This window comes from Neoarthrinium moseri (genome assembly GCF_022829205.1).
Source record: "Neoarthrinium moseri strain CBS 164.80 chromosome Unknown scaffold8_Wmoseri_CBS_16480, whole genome shotgun sequence".
Taxonomy (NCBI): Eukaryota; Fungi; Ascomycota; class Sordariomycetes; order Amphisphaeriales; family Apiosporaceae; genus Neoarthrinium; species Neoarthrinium moseri.
The window spans coordinates 364,181-383,672 of record NW_026055122.1 but is presented as its reverse complement, the minus strand read 5'-3'; the positions used below and the strand labels follow the sequence as shown (position 1 = coordinate 383,672).

The 19,492-nt window shown below is 55.9% G+C and overlaps 8 protein-coding genes across 8 annotated transcripts; 4 read left to right on the top strand and 4 right to left on the bottom strand.

Annotated features, from left to right (window-relative positions):
* Positions 1-156: 156 nt before the first annotated feature.
* On the bottom strand, positions 157-1,685 carry JN550_003390 (uncharacterized protein; the record flags this gene model as incomplete). Its single annotated transcript, XM_049314789.1, has 2 exons — positions 157-163; positions 232-1,685. The coding sequence occupies 2 exons, from the start codon at positions 1,683-1,685 to the stop codon at positions 157-159; spliced, it is 1,461 nt and encodes a 486-aa protein (XP_049174581.1).
* Positions 1,686-2,380: 695 nt separating this feature from the next.
* Positions 2,381-2,878, top strand: JN550_003389 (uncharacterized protein; the record flags this gene model as incomplete). Its single annotated transcript, XM_049314788.1, has 2 exons — positions 2,381-2,557; positions 2,702-2,878. 2 exons carry the CDS (start codon positions 2,381-2,383, stop codon positions 2,876-2,878), a joined length of 354 nt encoding a protein of 117 aa, XP_049174580.1.
* Positions 2,879-3,177: 299 nt separating this feature from the next.
* JN550_003388 (uncharacterized protein) lies at positions 3,178-4,308 on the bottom strand (the record flags this gene model as incomplete). Its single annotated transcript, XM_049314787.1, has 1 exon — positions 3,178-4,308. The coding sequence occupies one exon, from the start codon at positions 4,306-4,308 to the stop codon at positions 3,178-3,180; it is 1,131 nt and encodes a 376-aa protein (XP_049174579.1).
* A 711-nt stretch (positions 4,309-5,019) lies between these two features.
* Positions 5,020-7,502, bottom strand: JN550_003387 (uncharacterized protein; the record flags this gene model as incomplete). The annotated part of the gene is made up of 2 exons (XM_049314786.1): positions 5,020-6,207; positions 6,264-7,502. The coding sequence occupies 2 exons, from the start codon at positions 7,500-7,502 to the stop codon at positions 5,020-5,022; spliced, it is 2,427 nt and encodes an 808-aa protein (XP_049174578.1).
* A 637-nt stretch (positions 7,503-8,139) lies between these two features.
* Positions 8,140-9,474, top strand: JN550_003386 (uncharacterized protein; the record flags this gene model as incomplete). Its single annotated transcript, XM_049314785.1, has 1 exon — positions 8,140-9,474. One exon carries the CDS (start codon positions 8,140-8,142, stop codon positions 9,472-9,474), a length of 1,335 nt encoding a protein of 444 aa, XP_049174577.1.
* A 169-nt stretch (positions 9,475-9,643) lies between these two features.
* On the bottom strand, positions 9,644-10,505 carry JN550_003385 (uncharacterized protein; the record flags this gene model as incomplete). The annotated part of the gene is made up of 5 exons (XM_049314784.1): positions 9,644-9,884; positions 9,939-9,997; positions 10,058-10,140; positions 10,236-10,328; positions 10,394-10,505. The coding sequence occupies 5 exons, from the start codon at positions 10,503-10,505 to the stop codon at positions 9,644-9,646; spliced, it is 588 nt and encodes a 195-aa protein (XP_049174576.1).
* A 619-nt stretch (positions 10,506-11,124) lies between these two features.
* JN550_003384 (uncharacterized protein) lies at positions 11,125-14,345 on the top strand (the record flags this gene model as incomplete). The annotated part of the gene is made up of 3 exons (XM_049314783.1): positions 11,125-11,491; positions 11,577-13,705; positions 13,764-14,345. The coding sequence occupies 3 exons, from the start codon at positions 11,125-11,127 to the stop codon at positions 14,343-14,345; spliced, it is 3,078 nt and encodes a 1,025-aa protein (XP_049174575.1).
* A 768-nt stretch (positions 14,346-15,113) lies between these two features.
* JN550_003383 (uncharacterized protein) lies at positions 15,114-18,237 on the top strand (the record flags this gene model as incomplete). The annotated part of the gene is made up of 5 exons (XM_049314780.1): positions 15,114-16,654; positions 16,710-17,105; positions 17,166-17,235; positions 17,485-17,509; positions 17,666-18,237. 5 exons carry the CDS (start codon positions 15,114-15,116, stop codon positions 18,235-18,237), a joined length of 2,604 nt encoding a protein of 867 aa, XP_049174574.1.
* Positions 18,238-19,492: the final 1,255 nt, after the last annotated feature.

Sequence of the window (19,492 nt, the reverse complement as noted above, 5' to 3'; positions counted from 1 at the left end):
GCACCCCTGTATTCGTCCCCGAAGAATGGTAAATTTGCAATGTTACGGAACATATCGTCGGACATCCCACCTTTCTGGCCCATTATCAGAGTTTGCCACAATGTCATTGCCAAATCCTCATGGCTTTTGAAACGACAACTAGCATCAGAATGTATCTCACGCACTACTTCATGAAAATCGTGAGAAATGCTTGGCTGAACGGCACACGTTAGTCCATTAACGATGTCATACCGGAAACCCCTGCACAGAAGCTCGTTTGGGTCTTTACCGATACGAAAGACGTGGGTGGTGTCAAGCGCTGATCTGAAGTCTCCAAATACTTGGGGCACGAGCTCGTCCGAGTCTATCTCTCGGGGCAAATCAATCGGGTTGCATGTATCAGCCTTGATGGACCAGTCTGGAACCCAGGATGGTAGTTGGGAGCCCTGCCGTAATTTCCTTGGACGCTGATAGATGATGTCAAGTTTCCCAGTTGTTTGAATGACGGCGGTTACGAAATCCCGATAGACATCAGAACAAGCTTTGCCATAGTCGGGTAGAATAAGACTGCGGATCTCCGGGTTGACCAAGCCCAGCAGGCCGTATATCTTATCCCTGCTGTCCGTTTGTTCGGCTCTTCCGGCAGCGACTAGTAATGTAGCTAGGTCAGGAAGCGGCATTTTCGTTGATCTTTTGTGGAAGATCCGCATCAAAGGTACGAGATTATCAATACCCAAATGAAGGTTGGCAAAAAAGACAATCCAGACTACAGCATCTTTTTTGAACACCTCCGTGGAGACGGAGGCGACCCTTCCAAGCAAATTGGCGGCGGCGAAGAAGGCGAGTATATTGACTCTTCTGATTCCAAAACAGACCAGAGCATTTCGTCCGGCCAAGTAAAACTCCTGGATGACCCAGAGACGCTTCCAGTAGGACCGGTTACTAAGCTCGCTGATACCTAACGAGGCTAAGATATTGTCGTACTTGGTCAATTCTGAATTCCAGTTACTTAGGGATTCTCCAGTCGCCGCAATCTGGTAAATCTGACTCAGAAGCCTACAAGTTTCGGTTTCGTTTTGTATGGCGGGCCCTGTCCAGAGCAGCACGCTAATGGCGCCAGAGTAGATGCTTGCCATACGCTTCACTTGATGATTGCGTTCCACTATGTCCTGCTGATTGATGCACAAAGCGTCAATCCACAGACTTATGTGATTCGTCTCCTGAAGCCACCAGGTGCTTATATGTTGTAAGGCGGCCTCCAGATTTCTGGTGACGGCAACTTTGTGGTTGTCGACAAGAATTTCCCCAGTCCGAGCTGAACCACCGCATTCGTATGAAAGGGCAGCAAAGTCTCCCCACATATATCTGCAGTAGGTAGAACCCAAGCTGGACATCCGCTGATCTACTGGCGTTCGAGTAGACCCTGTTGCTAAAGGTTGAGATGGCGGAGTCTGTGTTAAGTCTTCATGGCTGTGGCCGCAGGAAGGAGGTGTTGTAGCCCATACTGGAAGTGGCCAAGCGGCCGACTCATCATGCTGACGGAGTTCGAGGAAGTTGGCGTACTCTTCGGTATAGTCGTCAAGCGACACATATTTCAGAGAGCACTGAAACAGGCTATGCTCGCCCGAAATGCATGGCGTGGGCTTGGCCAACTCCAGGACTCTGATCTCATTTTTGTCCACGTTCAGCGGGCGGTAACTCAGCATGACGGTAGTGACGAGTCGAGTGAAGACCCGACTTTTGCAGGAAATTTGCCAACAGGAGCTATTCTGGCTGTTGTCCGATAATAGAAGGGGAGCAACTGTTGGTCTGGGTTATTGTGTTCTGTGAGATTGTTGTCGCCTGGGCCTCAAGGCCCCAAAAACACGAGCACATCTAGGCATCAGCCTAATTGGCCGTTTCAGCTTTGAACTTCACCGTGGGGAATTTCCATGTCCGTCGTAGGCACAGCTGAGAAGGAGGGTATCTGAATTGCTTTTGGCATACTTGAACACATTAGCTTTAGCCATCGTGGCACAATCGAACGGCAAAGGGAGTAACAGAGTCATTTTTACCTGTACATAACACCAGCTAGACACTTAAGAACCACAAGTATAACCGCAAGTCCAACAGCAGTCAAAGTTTATAGACATCTGGATTCCTCGTGGCTCAGGATATCAGAAGGTAACTGTGGAGGGTTCAATACATGGGGTATAATTATGCAGCCAAGTTAGCCCGTCGACTTTCACCAACTTTACCCCGCCAACCCCGCCAAACAAACGTCCCTGATATTGACATCCACTGGAGCCCGAAGCGACAGCTGCCTTGTGAAATCCAACCCCTATCTGGAAGCCTTGAAACCCAATCTCTCAAAAGTTCGACACTACCTACCGACCTGCCGATATCTCCAAGATCGTCCACGATGCCTGCCCCTTCGCCCCTCAAGATCGCGACCCAAGCCGTCTCGCGGCTGGTGACGGAGGAGAAGTACTACCAGAAGGAGATCGTGTCGCAGACCTCGCGGATCGAGAAGCTGGAGGCCGACATCAAAGCCGGCATCGACGAGGACGGCAACGCCGAGTACCGGCTCAAGCAAGAGGTAAGATGCGTACACACATGCAGCCCAAGATCTCACCATCCCCCTTCGTTGCCCCTCCCCTTTTCCCGAGGTGCCAGACCATTGGACTGCGCAAAGGACATTTGTCAAGCTCCGTTTGGCTGACACGACGCCACGCAACTACAGAAGCAAGCCCTCGAAGAGACCAAGGCCGTCTTCGGCCCCCTGAAGCAGCGCATCGCCGAGGCGGTCAGCCGACTCGAGGAGCAGACTGCCACGGCAGAGGGCGCCGGAGACGCAAACGCGGACGAGCTGGCCAAGGCGAAGGAGGTGCTTGCCAGTGCCCCGAAGGAAGATGCATAGGCAACGCCCCGCCAAACACACATCTCTTGATATTTGGGGAGGTATGGATGGGACCGGATGGGATGTAGGATTACGACGCAACGACACCAACGATACCACTTCTGAGCACGGGCAATGGCGACGGGAAGCGTTACAGGGAAGCAGAAGAAAAAATCAAATAGAGAGATAGCTCATGCTCGGGAATCAATTCCATTCTCTGCAGCTACATATTGCGTAGTCATGTTTCTGCTCGCATTATGGGTATCATCTGATGATCAAGTATCTCGATCTTCAACCAGTCCTCCAACCATGAGCAGCCCCTATGTCGTGTCCATCGTATCCTCCTGGCCAGCTGGCGCGGCCACCGTGATCTGCGGTGTATCCGCCGTAGCTGCCTCAGCCATCGGGGTGTCAGCAGCTTGCGCTGAATCGCCCATCTCGACATCCTCTCCTTCTTCTGGCTCTTCCCTCGGTGCCTGGCTTCCGCTCCTGCTACCCACGGCCGGGCTTCCAGCGCGCAGAGAAGGTGCTTGGCTTCCTCCCCTAGAGAAAGATCCTCCCACATCTGGCCTTAGCTTCGAGGCCTCGCCGGCAGTGTTGGCTGCGCCAGCTTCCTCCGGCCCCGGGGTGCGCCCCTGGCTGCTTCCGGGCCGCAGAGGCGTGGCACCGCCCTCGCCGGGTCTCGCGGGCGTGGCGTTGCCGCTCTGGCTGCCCTTGGCGGGGGTGTCGGCGGCCGAGGGGTCCTCCTCGCCGGCGTCCTCGTCCATGCCCTCGCGGCGCTCGACCTCCTCCTGCTCGTCGCGGATCATGCGGCGCAGGCTGACGCCCTCGTCGACGAGCTTGTCGAACTGCTCCTTGCGTTCGCGCCAGGTGCCGGCGTAGGTCTCGCTCTCGCGCTGCAGCTCCTCGCACTCCTCCGTCAGCTTGGCGATGTTGACCTCCTGCTCGGCCCGCGCCCGCAGCATGCGGTTGCCCGTGATGCGGTCGGCCAGCTCGTCAAACTTCTTGCGCTGTGCCAGCGTCGCCCGCGCCTCGTCCAGCGACGCCCGCAGCGCCGCGTTGCTCTGCCGGACCGCCTCCATGGTTTCGAGGATGCGCAGCCGGTCCGCGGCATACCGCTCGCGCTCGGCCGCGTTCTGCGTCGCGAGGAATTGCAGCCGGGCGATGACCGAGTCGAAGGCGGCGAAATCGAGCAGGATGTCCTCCTTCAGGGCAGATGCGTCTGCGTTTGCTGCATCTTGTGATTCGGCTCCGGCGTCGGCACTCGCGCCATCTGTCCCTTCCGGAGGAGGCGTAGGGAGCTTCAAGATCTTGGGGTTGGTGAAGGCGCCGTCGCTGAGCAGGCGTTTGGTGATTCGCTCGAAGGGCCGCTTCTCTACGTTCAGAAGCCTTGTTTGGTGGAGAGCATGCTCCTCGGCGTCATCGAGAAACCCGTATCTGTCCGACGCCATGATTGCGTCTGTTTGAGGACGAATTGATGCAAGGACAGTATGTGTTGAAACAGAACACCACGCAGTTTTCGCAAGACTGATGATGGGATGAACCGTTGACAAGTTCAGCGCGCGTTGGCTAAGCATTGACACTTAGGTACCTAGGTACTTCGCTGCAGGTGGATACCTGCTTTTAAGCACATAAATCACCCGAGAGGTGGGTCGGTCTAAGTGCATTGGCCTGCACATAGTAGATGCATACCTCGAGCATTGTCGTCCCTCATGAATACCATTCTGCTCCATGTTTGCCTGGTTTGAATTCAGAGTAAAAATAGCTAAAGAATATGTCTCGTTTTCTTTTCTTTTTTTTTTCTCCCGGGCGGGCCGAATCACGCGCTTGCTCAACGGTAAGTTGCCTCAGATGTACTCCGTATACCATAGTATGTGGGCCGGGAAGACCAATATTCGGCTTGAGTACACCAGAACTAAAATGCAGGAGCCTACGGCAGGCCAGACTATTCCTTCGTATCCTATCCAGAGTTTTCCTGTTTCACTGGTCTTACGGCTGTATGCAGCGGCAGTGGAATGAGTCCAGCTTAGATGATACAAGTATTACCTGTATCGTACGTCGTTAAAATAATACCTATATTTCTAAGCGCTTCTGCTGGCGCCCCCTTCTATGCCCCAGATCTAAGAGCTCGAGGACTTTCTTTTTCGTGGCCGTTTCTTCGTTCAATCCCTGATCAAATTCCGAGCCCTGCGCCTCTCGTCCTCGCTCAGCACCCAGTCGATGCCATCCTCGCCCTCGGCAACGAGCTCCTCCCACTCGTCATCCTCCATGTTGGCGATCATGAGCGTCTGCGAGACCTTGGAAAACAGCTCCCTCAGGCTGTAGTTACCCTTGGTGACGATGCTGATGATGCCCGAGAAGTCTCTCTCCATGCGGATGGCGCCATACGCGTTCGCCTTGCCGCCATATCTCCACACCCGCCTCTCCAGCGTCGTGGCCAGCTCCTTGGCTGTCCTGTTCATCAGCAGCGCGAAGGGCTTCGCCGTCATGATGCGCTCGATGGGCCGCATGAGCGCGTTCCAGTAGCGCTCGAACTGCCTCTGCACGTGGTCAAGCAACTGCTCTTCATCTTGGTCGTTCTGCTGCGCAATCTCCGCCAACTCGTCCTCGGTCAAGGCGTAATCTGCGTCGCGGAAGGTGTCGGTCATGACCACGCGTAGCCTCTTCTCCACCACGTTGGAGAAGAGATGTGCGATGCCCTCTGTGAGCAGCTCATTAGACTTCAACGCGAAGCTTGATTTCAGCGTTTCAAGTGCGCTCGTGACTGCGTTGGCATCATGCTCGAAGGGGAAGGAGGCAGCCAAATGGTTAGTTTTCGGCGCGCCATTTGGTTCTTCTGATTTGCCGAGACGTGTCGATATAATGCGAGTGAGGTACTCATTTGCGATATCCAGACTGTTGATCAAAACGATGAAGGCGATGATCTTGTCCTCTGGCGGGAAACCACCTTGCATGGCCGGTTTCGGGTAGCAGTCGTGTTGCATCCTCCTTTGAATTACACCGATGAAGTCAGATCCCAGCACTCTGCTAATAATAGGGACGACCGAGCCGACCACGTCTCGTTGCGAGGTGGAAAGACATCGCTCAACAACTGCGCTGACGATATACATGGTATCGTCGACTGCTGATATTATGAAGGGAGGGTTACCATCGATCACTTTGTTGGAGTTAAGAGAGAGCCCTGATGGTGATTCGTCAAGCTGGAAGGCCTTTTCAACGGATCTTCTGAAGAAGAACTGTGACATGACTTGATATGGCGACGTCAACTTTGCAGATATCTTCTTGCTCAGATTGGAGTGGGTGAGAGCATCTGGCATTGAAAGCACTGCATCAGATGGCGTGTTGGGGGCCTACACGTGTTAGTCTAGCGGTTCTATTGCACCACAAAAGACGGATCGTATCTTACCCTGCACTTTCCAGCCAAGAATCGTGAGTAGAGTGACCACCGCCCTAGCATGACCGATATTTCACTGAGGAGTTCATCGACCTCCTTCATGTTGACGCCTTCGTCCTCGCTGTTTCTGGCATTGGTCCCACCACCTAATGCCGGCGAATTCATCCTGGGAGCACCAGTAATGCCCTTGGGCGCTGCCGCAAAACTCTGGACGAGAAATGAGAATGGATAGCTCTTGACGTCTGTAAGCCTCCTATCCACGCCTCGCTCGTCACTCCACGAATCGAGGATGATGCCACCTTGGACATCAGCTTCCATTTGTAACCTTTCGATGACCTTGACCATCTGGCCCTCGCCGTAGTGCCGTTCGACCAAGCCTCCATGGCCTTCGACGATCTGTGCAATGTGCTCAAATAGCTTTGTGAGAGCATTGGCATAGAAGAAGCCGTCCTTGCGCCCCTGGCCGCCGGGGACCTCCTTCAACGTCTGTCTCGCCGTGCCCGCGACACCCTGACAGACGTAGCGTCCGTAGACATCCAACCCCACGTCCCCCCTCCCAATGAGTGGGAACAGCTTAAAGAATCTGGTTACTTTGGTGCCATCGCCCTCGCTGGCAGCCTTCTCGAACTCTCTGAGGAACAGCCCGCACAAACTCTCTTTTGCGTTCTCCAGCGTGATCCAGGGCGCATCTGGCACCTCGACACTTGGAACTATACTCGAGGCGAATCCACCCCGGATGATAGCCTCCGGGACCTTGCTGGCCCGCGCGATGTACCCAGCAGCCGCCTCCCAGTCCTGCGGGGCGCCCATGGACCCGACCACGCCGTGGACACAGGCCTTGAGTTCGGCGACCTGCTCGACGACCCGGAGCGTCTGCTGCACGCGGTCCTTCTCGAGGTCGAGCTCCTTGACCCGGTTGGACAGGCGGCCCGCCGTGTCGGCCGCCCCCGAAAGCATGCCGTTGCTGATGCTGCGGGTCGCGATGACCTGCGAGCCCAGGTTCGCGCGCAGCAGGTCCAGGCGGCCGAGCTCGCGGGACAGGTCGGCCTGCGAGGACACGAGGGCCTTCAGCCGCGAGGCGATGGCGGCCTCGCGTGTGTGCAGCGCGGCCAGGGAGGCGCGCACGTCGTCGAGGGAGGCGGCATCGTGGACCGAGGGGCCGGGGCCGCTGCCGCTGCCGGCGTTCACCTTGGAGATGCCGTCGGGCTTGTGGGTTGCGGAGTCGCCATTGGACAGGTTGATGGCGGACATTGGGACGGTGATGCGTGTGGGCGCATAGCGGCTTGCGATCCGCGGTGGGCAGGTTGTCGTGTCTGGGTCCCCCCTTTTGCTGTGGCCCGGCACTTCCTGACTCGACAGTCACCTCGGGTTGGGCTGGGCGTCGTCGTGCAACTATCGTGCGTCTGTGCTGAGGTGTGTCGTGTCCTTCCCCCCGCGATTATCGATTATGGGAGCTGCAAGGTGCTAGAACTTAGCGGCCGATCCCTGGAACTGGGCGCCCGGGCGGCTGGTAGCAGCGCTGTCGCCCAGTTGGGGCCGCTGATGCAACGGCGCGGCTGAACCCCTGGGAGCCGGGCAGCCAGCAGGGGGTGCCCTTAGAATGCACATGGGTGTAAATTCAGCTTACTATGATGCTATCGCAGCTTAGAAGTTTTTCACAATGAGTCAACTCTTGATACCCAACTTATGTATATACACGAACGCCATATTAAAGCAGCATCCCGTTTCTTTGAATTCAAGTCTAGAACGCTAAATTCAAGGAATATCTTGTTTCTGATCACTTACCACGGATAAGTGCATCAAGTCCAGATTCAAGTTGGCTCTCCGGCGCATACACCCCGGCTTCTATACTGTCCGAGCTGCGCTCCAGTACGCCGCATACAGCACAATGTCGCAAGACCTGCCCGCAGTATCAACCCGGGTGCTGAAGGTTGGAAAGGACCATCTGGGAGGTTTCAGGGATGGCGAGCACGTAGGCAGCTGGGAGATGACCACGCAAGCAAACCCCAGCATGGCGGTTCTGAAAGAAGCCGCCGACTACCTCCGGACCAGGGACACGCCCGTGGGCTTCCCGACAGAAACCGTCTACGGGCTGGGCGCGGATGCGACGAGGAGCGGCTCGGTAAAGGGCATCTACGCCGCCAAGCGCAGGCCGCAGGATAACCCGCTGATCGTCCACGTCTCGGACCTGGATATGCTGAGGGACTTGCTCAGGCCGTCGTCTTCATCACCGGCACCTAATGGCAGTACCACGGCAAATGGGCACTCGGATGTCATTCCAGAGATCTACAAGCCCCTGATCTCCAGGTTCTGGCCCGGTCCCCTGACGATATTACTCCCCAACCCGTCGCCCTCACCACTGGCCCCTGAAGTGACAGCCGGCCTACCTACTTTTGGCGCGCGCATGCCCTCGTCGCCGCTGGCATTATCGCTCATCAAGCTGACCGGGCGCCCCTTGGCGGCACCTTCTGCGAACGCGTCCACCCGGCCGTCAGCTACCACAGCTAGCGACGTACTGGAGGACATGGAGGGGCGCATCGAGATGATCCTGGATGGCGGTTCATGCCAGGTTGGTGTGGAGAGCACAGTTGTTGATGGACTGTGCGATCCACCGGTGGTTTTGCGGCCAGGCGGGGTCAGCTTGGAGGATATCAGGGCCTGCGCAGGCTGGGAAGGCGTCGAGAAGGCATACAAGGATCACAGTGAACAGGGCAAGAGCGCGCCGAGGGCGCCGGGGATGAAGTATAAGCACTACAGTCCCAGGGCACGCGTGGTGCTCTACGAAGCTACATACGGAGCCGGGCAGGGGCGAATTTCAGAAGAGGATGTAGATGTGATAAGGGACATGACGGGCCAGGTCGACAGTGTATCAGAAAAGCGCACGAAAACCATCGGCCTGGTCAGAACGCGGCATTGGGGTCAGGGGGCGGGACTCAAATGCGGACATTTTCAGTCCATAGCGGCATCGGAGGCTGAAGCCGACCTCGATGTGCACGAAGCTGACCTGTACGACTCTCAAGGGTCGGTCAGTGTCGGGACGGTCCTGGATCTGAGCATCGGACACGATGCCAGGAGCGTGGCGCAGGGGCTGTTCGCGGCGTTAAGGGAGCTGGATAGGAGAAAGCCAGACCTCATCTTCGTCGAGGGCATCCCGGACAAGGACGATATCGCGGCGGCCGTCATGAACCGACTGCGCAAGGCAGCGTCGGAGATCAGGTCATAGATGTCATTCATAGACTAGAATAGACCCGGAAAAAAAAAACTACCCGCTCCACAAGATGGTATGTATTGCCCTCTGGAGAAAGGGGCTGATGAAACGATTTTTGACCAACGCCGTGCCCAACACTCTACTGCATGCTCTATCACTGGAAGCCGCCTGACACAGCGAGAAATCACAATCCTTGTCGCAGCCAGTCCGTCAGCTTCGCCTTTCCTAGTTGCGCCAGGTTGTTCACTCCCTGCTCGCTCAGATCGATTCTGCTCAGATTCACGTCTTGCGTTGGGGCTTTGCTGACTCTCTGGACGATGATGGTCGGGTCGGTCTCCAGGATGATGCCTGCGTCTACGATCTCGTCGATGGCGAGGGAGACCAGGTCGTAGTTCTCGATGATGGTCCGCTTGTCGACGGATTGCCTACACCAGTATTAGGACTGCGTTTCTTTCCATACGGAGCAGGATGGCTCATACTTGAACAGGAGGTGGAGGGAGTCGCGGATCGCAAGGATGGTGTTGTACAGAAGAACCTCCTGGACCATTGGTCAGCACTGCGGTGTGATACGGTAGCATATTTCAGGGGGTGTACGTACGTTCTCCTCGACGCTGCCAACCACGTAAACCATGACATCTGATTCGGTCTTGTACAGCACGATCCTGTTATCGTAGAGAATAACTGCGGCAACAAGTGTCAGCAACTGCGCAAGCTGGCGGGGGTCACCTGGGCGTTGCTCGGGAACCCGAGCCCAGGGGCAGCAGCTTGCTACTCACTGTCGCCGTTCTGCTTGGCCGTCTTGTCCAACAGTCCCTTCTCGAATGTCTTCTGCGACTTGACGTCGGCGTAGGGGTTTTCCTTGGAGGTTGCTATGCGCCTTCGGGTTAGCAAGGGCGGCTCCGACTGGATGGTTGGCAGCAGGTATACAACATACTGCCTGGCACTTGGTGGGGCGGGGCGTAGTATTTGGCAAAGATGCGGGAGCCGTCGTCGGTGCTGAGGATGATGACGGCGTTGACCGAGAAGAGGGACATTCCAGGCGCCATCTTGAGGTTTTCGGGGTGGTCAGAACGGGGCCGTTGAGGGCGGTGGGCGGCAGGTCGGAGGGGGAAGTATTGTGGTCGGCTGTCGTCGCTCGTCTGGCCAAGTCGCAAGGTCCAATGCGATGCGGTGTTCCTGAACTGCTGTCTGGCAACTGGGAGCCGCCAATGGGTCCAAGGGGTGGGTCAGCGCCGCTAGAGCCCAGGACACCTACGAGTTAAAGGTGGCACCTAGTTAGCCTCCAGGGCCGTACGAGTTAGGTTTAGCCAGGCGGAATTACGTTCCCACGAGGCCGGGGCGCGCTCTCACTTGTGCACGTGTTAGTTATGCAAGACTATCCCTGCATTACGCGCACCGACGGACCCCTGTCACTGAAGAATGAAGAGCCAAGTTCAATGGGCGGTTGGATAATTTCCACTTTACGCGAGCAGTCGCGTCTCAGGGGGTCCAGACGCGACTTTCGCGTTTTCTTGCCTGTGGGCAGCCCACTTGACATTCTTCTCTGTCTCCCCCTCCCCCAACCCGCCTTCTGCCCTGCCATCAGCCATCATTTCACCGACTCTCACTTCTGCAACCCACCAAGCCAGAACCTTCCAGTCGTGAGCGGTGATCTGAAGCAGCAACATGTCTTCGCCCTCTCAGCGCCGCTCCCAGTCGGGCACTCCCCGGCGGAGCACCCGATCCTCCCAGGCGCCCAGCAGCCCCGCGAACGCCAATGCCTCCTCGCGGAACGGCGGCACCCCGCGCAACACGCGCAGCTCGCAGCTGGCTTCGAGTCCTCTGTTCTACCAGTCATCGTCGCCCGCAAACGGCAACGACGATGTCTCGTCGCCCCTGCGCCAGAACACCGAGAGCCAGAACACCAATGCCAACGGGGGCGCCGCCCCGAGCTCGCCTCTGCGACAAAGGACCCACTCTCAGACAACAAGAGACGAGAGCCAGAACGACGGTGATCGGACACCAAGAGCCAGCGGCAGCGGTCTCATCGGAGGTGAGTATGCCGACACACGTGCAGCTGCGTGTATCTTGCAACCTCAAGGCCAGGATCACTAATATTGTGTTGTTCGACCTTGCAGATTCTTCCCCTATCAGATACGAGGCTAGTTCCAGCCCGGGACGGTCGCTACACCCTCAGTCAGATCTGCGCAGCGAGAGCAGCAACCTCTTCGTCGGATCCTCCGCCACCCCTCGAGCAAGACGCAACCGCCGAGGCGATATCAACTCGGAGATTTTCAGCGGTGGAGCCCGTGGCAGCAGCCGCGTTATCTTGGACGATTCTGGCCGTGTGGTGCGAGAAATCCACTCTGATGCTCCCACCTTCTCGAATATCGATCCCAACACCTCCGAGGCAAACGTGCTCGGCGGTCAGGACAATGCCACCATCTGGGGTACCACCGTGTCCATCGATGACACGTACGCTGCCTTCAAGGACTTCCTAAAAAACTTCACCAAGAAGTACCGGATGTGGGCCGAAGGCATGACGACGGAGCAGACTGATGCTGACCCGGATGCGACCTCCAAGCCGTACCTGGAGGAGCTGAACAACATGCTCATCCTTGGCACCCGAATTCTCTACGTCAACGTCGCAGACTTCAACTATTACCCGCCTACGCGAAAGATATGGCACCAGATTCAGCACTACCCTCAGGAAATTGTGCCTCTGATGGATCAATCGGTCCATGATGTAATGATTGAGCTGGCACAGGCTGAGATGGCTCGCCAGAGGAGCCAAAGCAACGGCGTTTCGGCCTCGCAGCGGAGCGGCGCGCCGCCTAGCTCGGATGTGCAGTTTCCGGACTCGGAGAGGAGCGAGGAGCCAACGGCATCTCAGAGGCCCCAGCCGGGTCTCAATTTGGAAGAGAAGGTCATGGACCAGACGTACATGACCCGCCCCTTCGGCCTTGGAGACGTTACCAATATGAGAGACTTGAACCCGTCCGACATGGACAAGCTCATCTGCATCAAGGGCCTTGTCATCCGGACCACACCTGTCATCCCGGATATGCGACAGGCCTTCTTCAGGTGCAACGTCTGCAGCCATTCCTTGCTGGTCGGTCTGGATCGTGGCAAGATCAGGGAGCCGACAACATGCCCCCGCCCGCTTTGCGAGTCCAAGAACTCGATGCAAATCATTCACAACCGCTGCGAGTTTGAGGACAAGCAGGTGATCAAGCTGCAAGAAACGCCCGATGCTGTTCCCGCCGGACAGACGCCCCACTCGGTTTCTATCTGCGTGTACAACGAGCTGGTAGACTTCTGCAAGGCCGGTGACCGTGTTCAGATTACCGGCATCTATCGTGTTAGCCCGGTCCGGGTGAACCCTCGCCAGAGATCCGTCAAGAGCGTCTTCAAGACCTTCGTGGATGTTGTGCACGTTGCCAAGGTCGATAACAAACGACTTGGCGCTGATGTGTCTACACTGGATGCCGAGCGCAACGATGACGAGAACCAGATCCAGGAGGCGCGCAAGATCACCCCCGAGGACGAGGAAAAGATCAAGCAGACCGCTGCGCGGCCAGATATCTACGACCTTCTGTCTCGGTCGCTGGCTCCATCTATCTTCGAGATGGACGATGTGAAGAAGGGAATTCTGCTGCAGATGTTCGGAGGCACCAACAAGACCTTCCAAAAGGGAGGCAGCCCCAGGTACCGTGGCGACATCAACGTGCTACTCTGCGGTGACCCGTCGACTTCCAAATCACAACTGCTCAAATATGTGCACAAGATCGCGCCTCGCGGTGTCTACACAAGCGGAAAGGGATCTTCGGCCACTGGCCTGACAGCGTACGTTTCTCGTGACCCAGAAACTCGCCAGCTGGTGCTCGAATCGGGAGCCTTGGTCTTGTCCGACGGCGGTGTTTGCTGCATCGATGAATTCGACAAGATGTCAGATGCAACACGGTCAGTCCTACACGAAGTTATGGAACAACAGACCGTATCAGTGGCCAAAGCTGGTATCATCACCACTCTCAACGCTAGAACCAGCATTCTGGCCTCTGCCAACCCTATCGGTTCCCGGTACAACCCCGACCTCCCCGTTCCGCAAAACATCGACCTCCCACCCACACTGCTATCGCGTTTCGATCTTGTGTATCTGATCCTGGATCGCCAAGACGATAACAACGACAAGAAGCTGGCCAGGCATCTTCTCTCAATGTATTTGGAGGACAAGCCCGAGTCTGCAGCGTCAAACAACGAAATCTTGGTAAGTCTTTCTCATATGATCGTCATGCTTCACCCTTTGGCTAACCAATGCTTTGCAGGATGTCGAATTTCTCACAGCCTACATCTCGTACGCTCGTGACTACATTCACCCGTCGATCTCGCAAGATGCCGCAAAGGCGCTTGTTGACAACTATGTCAAGATGCGCAAGCTTGGGCAGGATGTTCGCGCTGCTGAGAAGCGCATCACAGCCACCACACGTCAATTGGAGTCCATGATCCGTCTCGCAGAGGGTCATGCGAAGATGCGCCTCTCCACCACTGTGACGAAGGCTGATGTCGAAGAGGCCAACCGTCTTATCCAAGCTGCCCTCAAGACCTCGGCGACCGATGCCCAAGGCAGAATCGACATGAGCCTGCTGAACGAGGGTGTAAGCTCTGCCGACCGCAAGCGCAAGGAAGAACTAAAGACAGCCATCCTCGGCCTGCTGGATGACATGACAAGCAATGGTCAGAGCGCAAAGTTCAGCGATGTCAGCAGAAGACTCGGCGAGGGCGCTAGCGTTCCAGTGGAGCCAGCTGATTTCGCCGAGGTGATGCGCGCGCTCGAGATGGAGGGCCTTGTCATGGTCACCGGAGAAGGTGCGAGGAAGAGCGTAAGACGCGTCACTGGAGTGGCGTAAGACCGGTCGACTGGGGAAAACATAGACAAGCGACTCGGGCATAATGCTTGGTTACGAATGAGGTACGAATGGTGGGATCATGGATGCGATACAGGTTGTCTAGTTTTACTATGGCGTTGTTGGTATATCCAGTTTGTACATGGCAGATATAGGCTGTGGACGCAAATAATACTATGGTTATAAGACTGAACAAGATCCACTGCCAAGTTCTTGAGTGCTATAGTGTTTGGCAAAGTAAGTGGATACTTTCAAGGCAGCATACATAGACGCGCCTAATAGCGCTCATGTGAAATGTCGATCCCCCTCGAGTCAGGGACACAAAGGACCCTGAATTACTGGATCGCACAGCCCCCTCCTTGCCCCTCGTGGCACTGGGTATCGGCCCAGAAAAAGCCTGGAAGCTCAATACTCTACTTGATTGAGAAACTGGGGCATAGTCCAGTTTTCCGCAACACGGTATATCCAATTGGCGGGCTATGATGTCAATCGCTCCCCAATCATTCCCCGCCGAGCGTTTCACGCATATGCGTAGGGCCGATCGTGCAAAGGGGCGCCGAAGCATCGATGGAAAGCCACGAAGCTTGCGACGGAGCTCGAGGGGCGGATAATAGTATATGCACCTGTGACTGGATGTCTCATAGCACACCTCTCTTTTGAACCTCATCCTCTACGCTTCCCCTCACTTTCATACCCGTTTTCCTTCTATACCCCTATGCGCATCCTCAATTGAGCCCTCTTTGAAGCTTTAACCTTGTCTACCAGTACACGATGGCAGCTACTCAAACCTACCCTCGCCCGGACTTTGTCCGCCCCAACCTCAATTGGCAGCTCCTCAACGGCACGCGCTGGTCGCTGCTGTTCGACGACCAGGACATTGGGCTGTCGGAGGGCTGGCACATCCACGGGCCCCCGGACCGGGTCACGCTGACGGGCGGCTCGTCCTCGGCCGAGGGCAGCGCCGCCGAGGACGCGCAGCGCCTCGAGGCCTTCCCCGAGCTCAAGGAGAAGTACTGGAAGGGCTCGGACGCCACCGAGCACGCCAAGAAGCCCATCAACGTCCCCTTCGCCTTCCAGTGCCCGGCCTCGGGCTGGGGCGACAACGCCGCCCACGAGGTGCTGTGGTACGAGACGCCCCTCGGCGACCTCAGGACCCAGGCCGAGCGGGACGCCGGCCACCGCGTCCTGGTGCGCTTTGGCGCCGTCGACTACGAGGCGAGCATCTGGGTCGGTGGCCACTTCGTCGGCGGCCACCGCGGCGGCCATGTGCCTTTCGATGTCGACGTCACAGACGCCCTGGCGGCGGCCGGGGGCAAGGAGACCAAGTTGGTGCTTAGGGTGCGGGACAGCCCGAGCGACCTGGAGCAGCCCAGGGGCAAGCAGTACTGGGCCCCGACGCCGGAGAGTATCTTCTACACCCCCAGCTCGGGCATCTGGCAGAGCGTCTGGGTCGAGGTAGTCCCGAGGGCCAGGATTGCGGGAAGTAGCGACGGGACCGTGTTGAAGTCTAACGACATCGAGAGCGGCGTCCTAAAAGCACAGGTTGCTATTCTTGGGAGCAGAGCGGCTGGCCAGTACGCGGTAGAAATCGAGGGAAGCATTGGCGGTGTTTCCGTTGGCAAGGCGAAGGGCAATCTTCCGAAAGACAAAGACTACGTCAACTTGGATCTCAGCTTGAAAGTCCCAGCCGAGAAGCTGAAGGAGATATCAGCTGAAGTTGTTGGGGCTGCGCCGTTGGACAATGTCCGATGCTGGAAGGATGGCTTGGCGTTATGGTCTCCGGACCACCCCCTCCTCTATGACCTCAAGATCCGACTGTATGACTCTCAGGGCAAAGTCCTCGACGAGGTGGATACATACACAGGAATGCGAAGCCTCGACTGGCAGCGGGGTGATGGCACATTCAGACTCAACAATGAACCCCTATTTCAAGCTCTATGCCTCGACCAGGGGTACTGGCCAGAGACCGGCTTGACGCCACCAACTCCTGAGAGCCTGAAGGTTGATGTCGAGTTGTCCAAGAAGATGGGTTTCAACGGGTGCCGGAAACACCAAAAGGTCGAAGACCCCATCTTTCTGTACTGGGCGGACAAGCTGGGGTACTTGGTGTGGGGCGAGATCGCGAATGCCTACGAGTTCAGCCCGGAGTACATCAAGCGGTTCGACCAAGAGTGGACCGAGTCTGTCAAGCGAGATATCAACCACCCCAGCGTCGTTGCGTGGACGCCTGTGAATGAAAGTTGGGCCTACCCTTCACTCCGGGACAATATCGATCAGCGCAACCACATCAGGTCTCTCTACTGGATGACGAAGTGAGTGATTCGGAACCACTTAATCTCTAGAGAAGTAATGCTAATATTGAGAAAGGTCCCTTGACCCAACCCGGCCAATCAACGACAACTGCGGCTGGGAGCATGTACAAACAGATCTTTCGACGTACCACGACTACAACGATGCGCCGGAACTGGCGAAACGCTGTGCCACACAGCAGACCAGGTTCGACGAAGAATTGCACGGCGGCCGCCGTATGTTTGTCCAGCCCATCCCCGGCGATGAGGGAGCTCAACACAAGGCCGGGGCCCCGATCATCTGCACGGAGTTCGGAGGCGTCAACATCGCTCCCGCAGCGGGTACCGACAAGGGCGAGCGCGACTGGGGGTACACGACCGCAACTGATCCTGCAGATCTGCTCAAGAGGATCGACGCCCTGGTTACTGCCGTGGTGCAGGGTGGATACACGAGCGGATTCGTGTACACGCAACTGTAAGTCTTTGATTTTGTGTAAATTTAATACCTACAGAGATGCTGATGCAAAGCTTGCAGAACGGACATCGAGCAGGAAGTCAACGGTCTTTATGCATTTGATCGTAGAGAAAAGATTGACCCTGCGGAGGTGAAGAAGATTTTTGATAAGGGGGCAAAGGTATACTATGATGCAGTTGCTTGTAGGAAATAAGTGAGGGAATGGCAGAGTGATGGTTACACTTCATATAGCGGTGAATCCAAGCTACTTCATAAGAAGAATAAAAGAAATTCAAACTAGAATTATGACTGCAATGTTTCACCTTTATCGTGAGCAATTCAAGGTTGTAATACTGAGGCATTCCCAGATCATGGATCATGGTTCTCAATTCACATCTAGCAGCTCTACGAGCCACACACTGGACGTGCGTGAATGACTGACCATATCTAATCACTAATTCTAATAAATCATAACTTCTCCCGCAACCAGCCTTGAGAGTTGTGTGGCCTGTCCGTCTATGGTTGACCACAAACTCAAAGTGTGCAAGCTAGTTTAGGAACATCAAGCAGATTGCCCATAGTACACACCCCCAGGATCGGCCAACTACACCCAGAGGAGTCCACAACATACAAGGCTGTCTACATAATGAGTAATCAACCTCAAGCAGGCCAAACCCCGCAGAGGCGGATCTGTGACTGGCCATTAGGCCTCATCGGCCGATGCCCCCTATACGTCAAACCGGGGAGCAGCTACTGCAAGATCCACAAGTGCAAGTACGACGGGTATCACGGAGTGTGCGAAAACCGATGCAAAGAGAACGCCATCGACTCTCACCCGGACGGCCCGCTGCAGCCCATGTCCCCGTACTGCAGCTACCACGCCTGCGACGCATACCGGTGCGAGCGCCAGCGGCGGCCGCGCTGGGTCGAGGGCCCGGCGGCTCTGCGACGTGATCCGCAGGACCTGCTCGGCGGCAACGAGCACTTCTTCAAGTGGTGCCGCAGGCACCAGTGCGAACACCTGCTGTATTCGGGCGGGCACGAGTGCGTCGAGAGGGTCCAGGTCGAGGCGGGCGAGAGGCACTTCTGCGGTGCGCATAATCCTGCCAGGAGGAGCTGGCAGGGACCAACGGCTCAGGGTCCGTTTGCATAGGAAATTAGAGAAATAGTCCATACAAGTCTCGATAATAATGCCACCGGTAGGAATAGATTTGCATAACTTGGTCTCAATCCTTCGTGTTCGTCAGAGTGGGGAGAGATCTTGGACAAAATTTTTTACTGCTGAATCTCTCTATTCAGTACCATCGTTCGCATTATTCACTGACGGACTGATAGCATTCTCATAATAACAGGGGTTCGCTGATTTCTTGTCGTGTTCAAGTGACTTACATATGGAACACATGCCTCTATAAAGAGGATCAGACGCACTGGCAATCCTGGATATCCACATTTCTCTTGCATTTTACTGCATCAGCGTTCTCCTTATTATGAAAACCTGCGCCAGCACCTACCGTATTCATTGCTTCGACCCACTCAAGATGGACCAAATGCCCTCAGGCCCTGACCGTTTCCTCTGGAAAGTCCCAGGATATGTGCAGTGCAATTTTGTAAATATATCCACGAACGATCAATGTACAGCTTGGGTGCCCGAAGCTGTCGGTGCCTGTTATCACCACTTCTGCAGTTGGCCGTATGGGAAGTGCCACGTAGTTCGGGTTGACCCGTCTATGAGATTTTGCAAAGAGCATATCTGTTCGGCAAGGGAGTGCGACAGAATAAGAAAAGTGAAAATCGAAAGAGGAGAGACGACCTTACCGACGCGGATCTATCGGTATTGTGAAAGGCATCATCGCCAGAGAAAGGCCGGCATAATTCCTCGCACTAAGCCGGAAGGAAAGGACGAGGATTGATACTCTAGAACACAAAGCTTGAATAGATGATTTGTCGAACTTGTCCTCAATTATTGATCCGAAACGAAGATAGTGCGAGGTGAATACTGACCATGTTTGCCTGGAATTTTCCAATTCCACGCCGTCGTCGTCGTCGCTGTTGCAACAGGGCAATCAGGCGGCCCGTAGCTTGGCCAAAACATACTCCTCACCCGTTCCCTTATTGTTCAATAGGCACCACTGCTTCCAACAGATTCAGATAGCACGCTCGGTAGTGCAATGGTAAAGAGTGGAGTTCAATGACTTCGGGCTGAACTACATTATCTAGCTCGCCAAGTGATCATCGGGCACCATCTGCAGATACGACCCTGAGCCCCTGCTTGCTGGCCACGAGGTAGTAAACGAGGCTTGGGGGTTCGCAATAAATAGGGCTGGAAACGGTTCCGCGCCAAAAGAGATGTTCTGAGGTCCGCAAGGACAGACCTGCGGGGCGTTGAGGAGGGTTCAGATCTTTTTATG